General features: G+C 41.0%; 1 protein-coding gene across 4 annotated transcripts in view; it reads right to left on the reverse strand.

Moving 5' to 3' along the window:
• Window positions 1-12,416, reverse strand: part of ACVR2B (activin A receptor type 2B) — a 340,318-nt gene that overhangs the window by 1,790 nt on the left and 326,112 nt on the right. For 3 of the 4 annotated variants that reach the window (XM_033931706.1, XM_033931705.1, XM_033931704.1), the window contains one exon: window positions 1,811-2,700. The exons of the other annotated variant lie outside the window; for it this stretch is intronic. In XM_033931706.1, coding sequence (XP_033787597.1) covers window positions 2,506-2,700 — 195 coding nt within the window. In that variant the 3' untranslated portion in view covers window positions 1,811-2,505. Of the gene's footprint in view, window positions 1-1,810; window positions 2,701-12,416 lie in introns of those variants that run through there. 4 annotated transcript variants of the gene reach the window in all.

Genomic DNA, 12,416 nt, shown 5'->3' on the forward strand with positions numbered 1-12,416 from the left:
AAAAACTATTCTTCTTGACCACTACAATATTAACTTATCCTACCCCGGCGATACTTTCATTAAAGCCTGGTTTTGCTACTGAAAATTTATTTTTTGCATTTGATGGCAATCAGGTATTTTGCACTAAAGTAAGGCGATTTTTTTGGGTGCTACATTCTATATCAAATTTAAAAATATGACTGCATATTTTTTGTACACATTTGAAGGAAGCATATCTGTGAAAGAAATAAATATCAAAAATAAAAAAATTCTATTCTATTAAGGACACTGAAAGGGATGCAATCTTGGAATGACATTCTCTGACCAAAAATGTTTATATTATATATATATATATATATATATATATCTTGTTTACATATATATATATATATAGATATATATCTTGATAAATACAGTATACAGATAGAGATATACATATATAATTGTCTGACAATATACTGTCCTTCAACAAAAATGTCACAAGCTGTCACAGAGTGGAAACAGCCATCACAAAAGTTAATAATGCCCCAGTACCCTATACAGGCAGTCATTCTACAGCTGTATACAGTTATTTACAATGATGCTTTTATAAAAACAAAAAAAACTGATAGCATTTCCTAAAAGATTTTTTAAAACTCAATAATCTTTCAAAATTCCCTTATCATAAAAGCCAACTTACATTAAAATATACTTACTACACAACAACACAACTAACAAAATATATAATAAAACTTATACGAGTAGAAAATTCTGAGGTATATCTGGTTTGAGGTGGTCTGTGGTCATGAAATTTTTCTTTTCCATTTTTTTTTTTGTTTTCAAATTTATTTAAACTTCGGAAGCCACATGGCATGTTTGTAATTTTTTTTTTTTCTTTCTTCTTTTTTTTTTTTTTAACACTCCATGTTTTGCAAATTAAAAAAATATTTTTAAAGTGTTGAATAAGCAGCATTAGAAACATTCACCGACTAGAGCAAGTTTATGGCATAACTGAGTAATGGTAATTAGTATATGCACCAGGTTAAGACAAAAGAGTTTCTGCCAGAGGGTAAAAAGAAAGTGGAGATCTGCTACAACTTCAAGGTTCCCCTTAATTGCTACTAGAGAATCATTATCACTTTAAATCCACATGCCTCATTCCTGTGCGTTACATTTCTTGGGTGCTAAGGTTAAGTTGGCTCCCTGACCAAAAAGTTCCTTCATCGATAATTTTAAAATGTACAAACTACATGGGAAGAATCTCCAATTCCACATATTCTAGTGACTTCCCTGATTTCCCAGCTACAGTCATATTTCCTGGCACTTCAGGCCATGCATAGTCTCTTAACCCAGGCAGAGGTTGTATTCCCTGAACTGTCAAGCCAGAGGAATGTGCTCCTTCAGCACAGACACACTTTATCGACTTACATAATCCCTCACTGAAGAACGCACTTTGCTAGCCCTTCCTGAGATTTTCTAGGAGTGATGAAGTTAGTGGAACAATATATAAACCCTTTCTCTCCTCACCATTAGCACCCGAGCCTGAGATATTACAAGTTACACTAAACTTTGTATGCTGCATAACCAAGACAGAGTTAGGCGCACATGCATGACTCACTTTCTCTGTACCCTGTGGTTGCTGTTTATGCTCTGCCTCAAAAAATACATCCTTCCCCTTATTAACTGGTTACCTGAGAAGTAGCTCCATAGCAAATGATGTTTATCCAAATGCTGCAAAGTCCAACGCCTCACACTCTTTCCCAGCACCCTCCCCCCATCCCATCCCAACAATCACACACTAGCGCCTCCCTCCACCCCATGTATAATCCCACCAAAATCTTCACACCTTCCAAACAATTTCTTTTCCATCAATACATTACAGTGACACCCGTTAGATCCGCTAAAAGACACACATGTCTTTTTGTATGTGTGTGTGTTTTTTGTTTGTTTTGTTTTTTTTAGCACACTGTAACTTTTCTTTTTTTCTAAAAAAAAAAAAAAAAAAAAAGAAGGGAAAGAATGGGATCAGAATCCTTTTGAGGAAGGTGTATCTTGTGTAACAGTCTAAAGTTTCCTCCAAAAGTTTGCAGCATTTCATTTTCTACAATAGTAGTCAATTTTCTCTACATCACAAATGTTCTCTGTGTAGCAGACGGATCACTAAAAGAGAAATCCAGACATCTTAAACCAAACCAAAAACAAAAATCCAAAATAACAACAACAAAAACGTTTGCTGAGGTTTTCGAGGTACCTGCACCTTTTCTGCATTCATCAGTCGGCACCTGAATGCTTGAGATGTCCTTTAAAAAAACAACATTTTTTTTTTCTTGTAGTTGTATTTAATTTTTTAATACAGTAGAGCAATGTGCTGGTAAAATTGATCCAATCCAAAAAATAATAATAATAATAATATTAATAAAAAAAAGTCAAGGTAAAATAGCAGCTGCACTCATGTGGTTTGTTTTTAATTTGTTTTCTTCTTCTTCTGGGTTTGTTTTTTTTAAATCCACTGAGTCTGGAAAGACGAGAAGTAGAAGCCAGCAGTTCTCAGATACTTGACTCTTTGGGCGGTAAATCCACATTGGTGACAGAGGTCACGATAGAAACGAGGCAGTCCGAGGTAGTGCCATTTACTGATCTGCTGATCTGAGATATCCGTTCCTCCACACAGCAGGCTGAGAGTCGAGCCTCTGCATCATGGTCCCAGCACTCTTCAATGGTCACACACAGCTGTGCCATTCCCTGAAAGGGTAATGAAGATAATCATTAAGTTCCCCCATGCTCTCAGCTTTATCACTTTACTTACCATTTGGGCCTAAAAATTTGAAGTGCAAACAAACTGTTTGTAGATATGTGTACCTACAAATTAACATGTGTACGATTGACTGTTTATATAAAAAGTTAGAGTGCATACAATGCACACCCAAAACAAATAAATAGACAAAAGAAGTAAGAAAAAAAATGAACAAAAATCAGGAAAAACAAAACTAAATTTTTTTGTTGCCCATGCAGACCCCTAAATATTTTGGATTTCCATTGCTTTGACCAGACCATAGCTAATATACTCCCCCTACCTTCCCTTTCCAAAAGCTATCCACAACTCTTTATCTACAATTCCAATTGGTGACGCTCTTCCCTTCTCCAGTAGCATCTTCATTAAGTCCATTTACCCTTCCCCTCCATCTCCAGTGCCAAAAAGTGAAGTTGCTTACCTGTAACGGGGGTTCTCCGTACACAGCAGGGGAATGCAGCCACACTTGTTGGTGAAGTCCTCTGTCTGAGCCTGTGTGTTGGTGCTCTCCGCTACCTATAATAAGCTTTTAGGCTTACTGGGCATGTGCAGAGGACCCTGCCTTCAGCGGCTCCTCCTTATCAGTTTTGGCTCTAGCTTATGATTGAGTACTCCTCTGTGGGGAAGGTGGAAGGCAAGTGTGGCTGCATTCCCAAGCTGTCTATAGAAATCCCCCATTACAGGTAAGCAACTTCGCTTTCTCCAGAAAGAAGAAGGGGATATGCAGGAACACTTATTGTTGAGTCCCTTGCTTCGATGAGTGTTAGAGTAGAGATGATAAATTAAGGTGCAAACAGATTTTGAAGAGCTGACTGTCCAAAGCGAGTATCTTGGACTGTACTCTGGTCCAAGCAATAATGCTTAGTGAATGTGTGAATTGAGTTTCAGGTTGCAGCTTTGTAGATGTCCTGTATTGGGATTGATAACAAGTTAGTTACCGAGGAAGCTGTTGCATTTACTCTACGAATCCCAATATGTTCAGGTAGCAGTAAATGTGCCTTGGTATAACAGAAATTGATACTACGGGCAATTCACATGGATATAGCTCTTTTAGAAAATGGTTGACCTCGGTTGGGTGGATTGTAGGAGATGAAAAGTTGGTTTGTTAAATGTAGGCCTGAAGTCTTCTTGAGATGAAAGAATAATGCCTGTCTGCAGTCCAACATACGGAGATGATCTGCTGTTGAGGAATGCAGAGGAGGGAAGAATGAGGGCAAAACTATGTTTTGGTTGATGCGAAAATCCATACGTTCCTTCAGAAGGAACTTTGGATGGGTACATAATTGAACCAGGTTAGTGAAGAACTGAATGTAAGGATAATAAGTTACTAATGCTTGAAGCTCACTAACTCTTCTTGCTAACGTGAGTGCTGTAAGAAAAGTTGTCTTCTATGTAAGGAATGAAAATGTGGCGGTTTCTACTAGTTTAAAAGGGGAATCCATGAGTTGGTTTAAGACAACATTGAGATCCCATGTCAGAGGAGGATCTCGCAAAGGTTGGCAGAGGTTTCTGCGACCTCTGAGGAAACAGAATACAAGAGGCTGTTGTAAGATTGGTTTCCCTTCCACTTGGTCATGATAGGCAGAGACTGTAATGTGTTAAAGAAAAAAAAAATGTGTTAAGATATATATATTTATTTATTTCGATTTTTATCCCGTTCTCCCAGAAGCTCAGAATGGGTTACAAGTAGACATTCAGAATCATTTGAAAACAGACTAGTCATGACAAAAAATAGGTTACAGTAGACAATAACAGAGCTTATTCTAGAGACCAGACTGGTCATAGCGAAGAGTACTAGGAGAAGTATATTGAGGAGGCAGTTTTTAACGGCCCAATTGGCGGAAGAGGAAGGTCTTTATTGCTCTGCGGAAGGTCATATAATATATGGATGTCTAATTTAGAATTATTATTAATATCTTTTCTTCATGTGTGTGAGAGAGGGGAGAGCTGTGACCTTACAGGATCAGTAGAAAAAAAGAGCCGCTGAAGGCAGGGTCCCCTGCACATGCCCAGTAAGTCCAAAAGTTTACTCTAGCTAAGGGAGAGCACTGACACGCAGGCTCAGTTAGAGGACTTCACCAACAAATGTACCTGCATATCCCCTACTTGTTCCCTTCCCCACCAGCTATAGTAGTTCATTAGATTATATTTTGCTGGATGTTGGTGGAAGAATTTTTTTCTTATCCAAATGATTTTTTTTTTAAATCTCTATAAACAAACCAAGATTCTATTTTTTTAAGGATTAATAATTCTATAAAGGAAGTCAGTCTGTCTTAAACTTAATATGAAAAAGAGAAAGGTTCTTTGGTTTAGTTTGTACCCTGGTAATATTCCTTGTTAGGATGATTCTCAGCTTATTTGTGGAAAAGACTTCTAGAGTACTTGGATTTATATTAGATTTGGCTTTGGCAATGAACTATCAGATCTAGTCTCTCTTACAAAAGACCTTTTTGAAGTTGAAGTAATTACAGTTAGTTTGTTCACACTTCATTTCCAATCATTTTAAAGTAATACTTCAATTACTTATTACAAATTTACCCCCCCTGTTATTAAAGCTGGTTGCGCGGGCCAACGCAGTAAATGCTCCGACACCCATAGGAACTAAATGGGCGTTGGAGCATTTGCTGTGCAGCTTTGTAAAAAGGAATTACTTTGAAATGGCTAACTAGGATATAGCTGACCCAGAACACAGCTGTTAGATTAAGAACATAAGAATTGCCGCTGCTGAGTCAGACCAGTGGTCCATCCTGCCCAGTAGTCCGCTCACGCGGTGGCCCTCAGGTCAAAGACCAGTACTCTAAATGAGTCCAGCCTCACCTGCGTATATTCCAGTTTTGCAAGAACTTGTCCAACCTTGTTTTGAAACCCTGAAGTGTGTTTTCCCCTATAACAGACTCCGGAAGAGCGTTCCAGTTTTCCACCACTCTCTGGGTGAAGAAGAATTTCCTTATGTTTGTATGGAATCTATCCCCTTTCAACTTTAGAGTTGCTGACTGACCTCCATTGGCTGCCTGTGCGAGTATGAATACGCTTTAAACCAGTGGTCTCAAACTCAAACCCTTTGCAGGGCTACATTTTGGATTTCTAGGTACTAGGAGGGCCTCAGAAAATATAATTAATGTCTTATTAAAGAAATGACAATTTTGCATGAGGTAAAATTTTGCATGGGGGAGGCCATGGTTGGCACTGCAAACGGTCAGAGAGGCGCAGACGGTGCCTGTCCTGAAAGGAGACAGAGTCAGCGAATTTGGCATGCAGGAGGAGAGTGTGAATGTCTTAGACGAGTTGATGACTGGAGACACTGGATTTGGGGCTTCCAGTTTGCTGACAAGGATCGGATGACATCTGGAGAAGTTTGGCAGCCAAAGCAGTGAAGTCATTTCAAGCTGGACTTCAGTCTTGACTATTTTGTTTTTATTTTTCACTTTCTTTTTAGTTTATGATATTTTTTTTTAAATCTCATTCATTGTTTTGCCACTTGTTTTTGTTTCTTATTTTATTATTTAAATTTCATTTAAATTTCCCAAGAATTCTATAGTTTCAACGGTTCTCCCTTCTGCTTCTATTTCCTATCTCCCCTCTTTTTTCAACCTTTCAAAGTCCTTTAGATCATTGTAGTCTTATTAGAATGTTTATTTTCTTATTTTTCTCATCAATCTCTATTTTATTTCTTCATTACTCTACTAATTGTCATTTTTCCAGGTACTTTAGTTAGATTGTGAGCCTTCGGGACAGTAAGGGAATTTCTAAGTACCTATTTTACTTATAATTTTAATGCACCCTATTGTCTATTTTCTGTAAACCGCTTAGAATCCTAACAGAATTTAGCGGTATATAAGAAATAAATTACATTACATTACATTATCGTTTATAAATCTCTCCTTTTTGCTAAGTCTTAATAATAATATTGTGATTTATTGCTAAAGAGACATATGATCAAGAAACTGTTTAATTTTACTTTTGTGATTATGATAAACACGAGGGCCTCAAAATAGTACCTGGCGGGCCACATGTGGCCCCCCGGGCTGCGGGTTTGAGACTACTGCTTTAAACTATGTTGTTTGTTTTTAAAAAACTTTTAGAGAGTTACTGTTCAGTTGAATTGACATTGTTGATTCAACTGCTTGGGAAATACAATGATTTTCGTGCATATAATCATTTTATGTTACAATTTCCTTCATTTCAGGGTATTAAGCCTTAGGGCTCCTTTTACTAAGTTGCGTTAGGGCTTTAACGCACAGAATAGCGCGTGCTATATTGCCCTGCGCGCTAGACCTTAATGCCAGCACTGAGCTGGCGTTAGTTCTAGCTGCATAGCGTGCGGTGTGGCGCGCAGTAATATCCTGCGGTGCGCTAAAAACGCTAGCGCACCTTAGTAAAAGGAGCCCTTAGTCTTTTTATAGTTTATTATTTATATTCCGCTTTTTAAAAATATTGGCACAGTTAGTTATTGCGCCGACTGAACCAAATAAAACAACTACGTTAGGTGGCGGTAGGGTGCCTAACTTACTGCACAGTTTAGAGAATTTGCGCCTTTGTTTTTGTTGTATATTTTTCCATTCCAAATAATTTTGTTGAAATGGAACGCAACAGCAAGATAATGAAAGCAATTGATATTGATTGCACAATTTAGAATTGACTGCACAAACGAACACATGAACTGTATATACTCGAATATAAGTCGATCTGAATATAAGCCGAGAACCCAAATTTTCCTCCCAAAAAGGAGGAAAAATGGTTGACTCAAATATAAGACTGGGGCTTAATATTCAAGTATCATGCCCTGCCAGGATCTGCACCCAGTGTCCCCTCCCTTACGCCCTCCCATCAGGTTCTGCACACAGCCTCTTCCCTCCCTGCTCTGCAAGGCTCTGCACCCAGCAGCCCTATTCCCTGCCAGGCTCTGCACCTAGATCCCTTCCTTCCATGCCCTACCAGGCTATGCAGCCAGCCCTCCTCACTCACTACCAGGCTCTGCACCCAGCTCCCTTCCTCCACCCAGCTCCCTTCCCAGCCTATGCAGCCAGTTCCCCTCACTCCCTGCCAGGCTCTGTACCCAGCTCCCCTCACTCCCTGCTAGGCTCTGCACCCTGTTCCACCTTCCTACCCTGTACCCCTTCTGATGGTCTAGTGGTAGGCTAGGACAGGCGGGATCCCTCTCGTCTCCTGTCCCAGCCACCTAACAATTTTTTTAACTCCCCCCTTCTGCCCGTGCGCACCTTTTTTTGCAGGTCTTAATCCCTGGTGGTCCAGCAGTGTATGGGGCAGGAACAATTTTTTCAAGTTCCTGCCCCATGCCGAGCTGCTGCCTCCGATCTCGTGACGCCCCACAGCACCGAGCTATTGTGCTCCCTGCTTAGACCCGCACTGCTCTGTGATTGGCTTCTGCCAGTTCTCGTCCTGCGAGAACTGGCGGAAGCCAATCAGACAGCAGCGTGGGGTTGAGCATGGAGCACAATAGCTTGGTGGGCAGGTGCGTGCGCGGGCAGGCAGGGTGGCTGGCCTACCAGAAGCTTGTACGAAGTCTGGAAGGGGGGTCGGGTGATGACTCGAATATAGGACAAGACCCCCATTTTTGGGCCATTTTTTGGCCCAAAAATCTCGTCCTATATTTGAGTATATACAATATCTGTAAAACCCGCTTCGACCTGGACATAGGGACGAAACATCGATCCAGAACGACAAGCACGGTATTGAACTTCCGAAAAGGGAATTATGAAGGGATGAGACTCATTGTGGGGAAGAAGATTAAGAAGAGGATAAGCACTATAAAGACGCTAGAACAAGCATGGTCCCTTTTTAAGGACACAGTCACCGAGGCACAAAATCTATATATATTGCATATCGGCAAAGGATCCAAGAGGAAAACGAACAAAGAACCGGCATGGCTCACTGTAATGGTGAAAGAAGCGATCAGAGACAAGAAGACTCGTTTAAGGAATGGAAAAGGTCAAAAACAGACGAAAAATGAAAAAAGCACAAACAGCATCAAAGCTGGTGCCATAAGGCGGTAAGAGGGGCCAAAAGAGACTACGAGGAAAAAATAGCCAAGGAGATGAAAAACTTCAAGCCGTTCTTTCGATATATTAAGGGGAAACGACCCGCGAAGGTAGAGGTGGGGCCGTTGGATAACCATGGAATAAAGGGAGTGCTATAGGAGGACAAAGCCATCGGCAACAAACTAAACACATTTTTTTACATATGTGTTTATCGAAGAGGACATACACAACATACCGGAAGCCGACAGGGAAACAAAGACGGGAAACTGACAGGGTTGACGGTCAGTCTAGAAGAGACCGGGACCGGATGGCATCCCTCCGAGGGTAATCAAGGAATTGAAAGGGGCTATAGCTGAATTGCTTCAACTAATAGCCAATCTGTCGATCAAAACGGGAAGGATTCTGGAAGACTGGAAGGTGGCAAATGTTACGCAGATCTTCAAGAAAGGTTCAAGGGGTGATCCGGAAAACTACAGACCGGTGAATCTGACCTCAGTACCAGGAAAGATGGTAGAGGCACTGATAAAGGACCGCATCATTGAGCACCTTGACAGACACGATCTGATGAGGACCAGCCACAACACGTCAAGTGAGGTTCAACGTAGATAAGTGTAAGGTGATGCATGTTGGTAACAAAAATCTTATACACGAATACAGGATGTCAGGGGCGTTACTTGGAGAGACCCCCCAGGAAAAAGATTTGGGAGTGCTGGTCGTCAGGTCGATGAAGTCATCTGTGCAATGTGTGGCAGCGGCAAAAAGGGTGAATAGGATGCTAGGAATGATTAAGAAGGGGATCACTAGCAGATCGGAGAAGGTTATCATACCGCTGTACCGGGCCATGGTATGCCCTCACCTGGAATACTGCGTCCAGCACTGGTCACCATACATGAAGAAGGACACGGTACTACTTAAAAGGGTCCAGAGAAGAGTGACTAAAATGGTTAAGGGGCTAGAGGAGTTGTCGTACAGTGAGAGATTGGAGAAACTGGGCCTCTTCTCCCTTGAAAAGAGGGGACATGATCAAAACATTCAAGATACTGAAGGGAATAGACTTAGTAGATAGAGACAGGTTGTTCACTCTCTCCAAGGTAGGGAGAACGAGAGGGCACTCTCTAAAGTTGAAAGGGGATAGATTCCATACATAAGGAAGTTCTTCTTCACCTAGAGAGTGGTGGAAAACTGGAACGCTCTTCCGGAGTCTGTTATAAGGGAAAACACCCTCCAGGGATTCAAGACAAAGTTAGACAAGTTCCTGCTGAACTGGAATGTATGCAGGTAAGGCTAGACTCAGTTAGGGCACTGGTCTTTGATCTAAGGGCCGCCGTGTGAGCGGACTGCTGGGCACGATGGACCACTGGTCTGACCCAGCAGCGGCAATTCTTATGTTGTTACACGTGTATTTTCCCTTCTAAAACTACTGCTTACACATGAATCTAGTAGTAGTAAGCACTGTGTGCGTTTACACCTGCACTTTGCAAAGGGGACAATTTTATAACTTGGCGTCATGATATAATAGGCACAATGGGGTAAACTCAGAACCAATTTTGTAGCAGCCTAAGCAATTACAGAATAGTAGCATAAAGCCGCTTTGAACCTAAGAATTGCCATATTGGGGCAGACCGAATTGCCCCAATATGGCAGAATTGCCATATTGGGGCAGACTGGGGCAAGCCCAGTATCCTGTTTCCAACAGTGGCCAACCCAGGTCCCAAGCATCTGTTTTGTGGGTGCATTTACTGTTGCTTTTGTATGTATTTTTGTATGTAATTTGTAATTTTGTATGTTAGTTTGTAACCTGCCCTGGGTAAGGGTGGGATATAAATAAATAAACCAAAATCAAACAAAAAAAAAATCTAACTAGATCTCAAGTAGTAAAACAGATTTTATTCTGTTTATCCTAGGAATAATCAGTGGATTTCCCCAGGCCATCTCAATAGGCAATTATCCAAACCTTTTTTAAACCCTGCTAAGCTAGCTGACTTCACCACAATCTCCGGCAACAAATTCCAAAGTTTAATTACATGTTGTGTGAAGAAATATTTTCTTCGGTTTGTTTTAAATCTACTACTTAGTAGCTTCATCGCATGCCCCCTTGTCCTAGTATTTTTGGAAAAAGTGAAAAACAATTCATATCTACCCTTTCCTCTCCACTCATTGTTTTATAAACCTCTATCATATCACCCCTGAGCTGTCTCTTCTCTAAGCTGACGAGACCTAGCCACTTTAGCCTTACCTTATAGGAAAGTCATCCCATCCCTTTTATCATTTTCGTCGCCCTTCTCTGTACCTTTTCTGCATGCCAAAATTTGAATGTGTCCATTTACCTCAAGTCAATGGGTGGTGTAAGTTGGTAGGCCTAAGTGTGCTATGTAAATTATGGCAGGGATGCTTTGGTTGGTCATGTGGTAACCTGCCGTAATGAAGAAGGTCATGGCCTCTGCAACGTCACAGTGGCTCCCACACCCATTTCTATACTCTGGCTGTACTGCTCGCAGCTGTGCTAAAAATCAACAGTCAAACTCTTGTCAGAAAAACTAAATTCTGTTTTAATAATAAAGTTTCACAGCTCATGTCAGATAGCAAAACAGCGGTTTGGAAAAAGCAAACCAAAAATAACCCAATTCTCTCTTTAGAATTCACACAGTTCTGGTTAAAAACATAACGTGAGCAAACTGGCCCCAAATGTGGGCATAGTTACCAGTTTCAAATGTCTGCACAACAATAGTTCCCCTTTAGGACCTTCCCACAAAGATAGGCAAAACAAAATGTGAGCATTCAACTTTTCTTTCCTGCTTTCTTAAAAAAGAAACCAAGGTCAAGTAACAGTCCTTTTCCTTTAGCTTCAAACTCGGAAGGAAAACTAAACAGTTTCTTTTCACAACTCCTGCTTCAAACTTTTAGGCTTTGCTTTTGCTGCAACTGGTAGCCAGTCTCAATTACTAGACAGTCTGAAAGGGAAGAGCAAAAATCCCTTTAGTTGGACTCCTCCCGCCCAATCTGTAAAGCACATAATTATGCAAACAGCAATGCTACATTCCCTTCATTATCAGACTGTAGTAATCCATTTTTATCGCAGTGTCTCTAATGTCTTGGAGCAGTGCAGTAAGAAAAAGCAAGGTTTTAAGTGAAAACAAAACCCGTTCTTCTTCTTCAGGCAAAACATTTGTTTCCCCAAGGTTTCAGTTCATAATCTTAAGTGCTCCCCCCCAGCAACTCTGGCAAAAGCACACAAAAGGAAAACAACTCTCCTTTGTGCAACAGAAAAACAAATACTGCTGCACAAACTTAAAAGTCCAAACACTCTAACTTGCATTGGGCTGTATCAAAGGTCCATGTTCTCCTCCTTCTCCAGTTCTGGATAAGAAGAATTCTCCCGTTGCTGCCCATAGGTCCGGGCAGCAACCTCCTGCCAGGGTTTCTTCCTCTGAGCTTAATTCCTCCGTCATCTCCTAGTTACAGGAGTGCTGCTGATTTTCCTCCCCACCACCCTCACCTCTTCCTGGAATAAAGGGCTCTGCATTACCTCGCCCCACCCCCTTATCAGCCTCAAGCAGATTCTTAAAGGGGCCATCACCTTAACCTGGGTTCGAAACTGGTGCTTCTTAAAGACACAGTAAAAAACCTCTGGGTTTCAGGAAATTGTGTCTTTCTCTTCTGGGGCACCT

The sequence above is a fragment of the Geotrypetes seraphini genome, chromosome 2 (genome assembly GCF_902459505.1).
Source record: "Geotrypetes seraphini chromosome 2, aGeoSer1.1, whole genome shotgun sequence".
Lineage (NCBI taxonomy): Eukaryota > Metazoa > Chordata > Amphibia > Gymnophiona > Dermophiidae > Geotrypetes > Geotrypetes seraphini.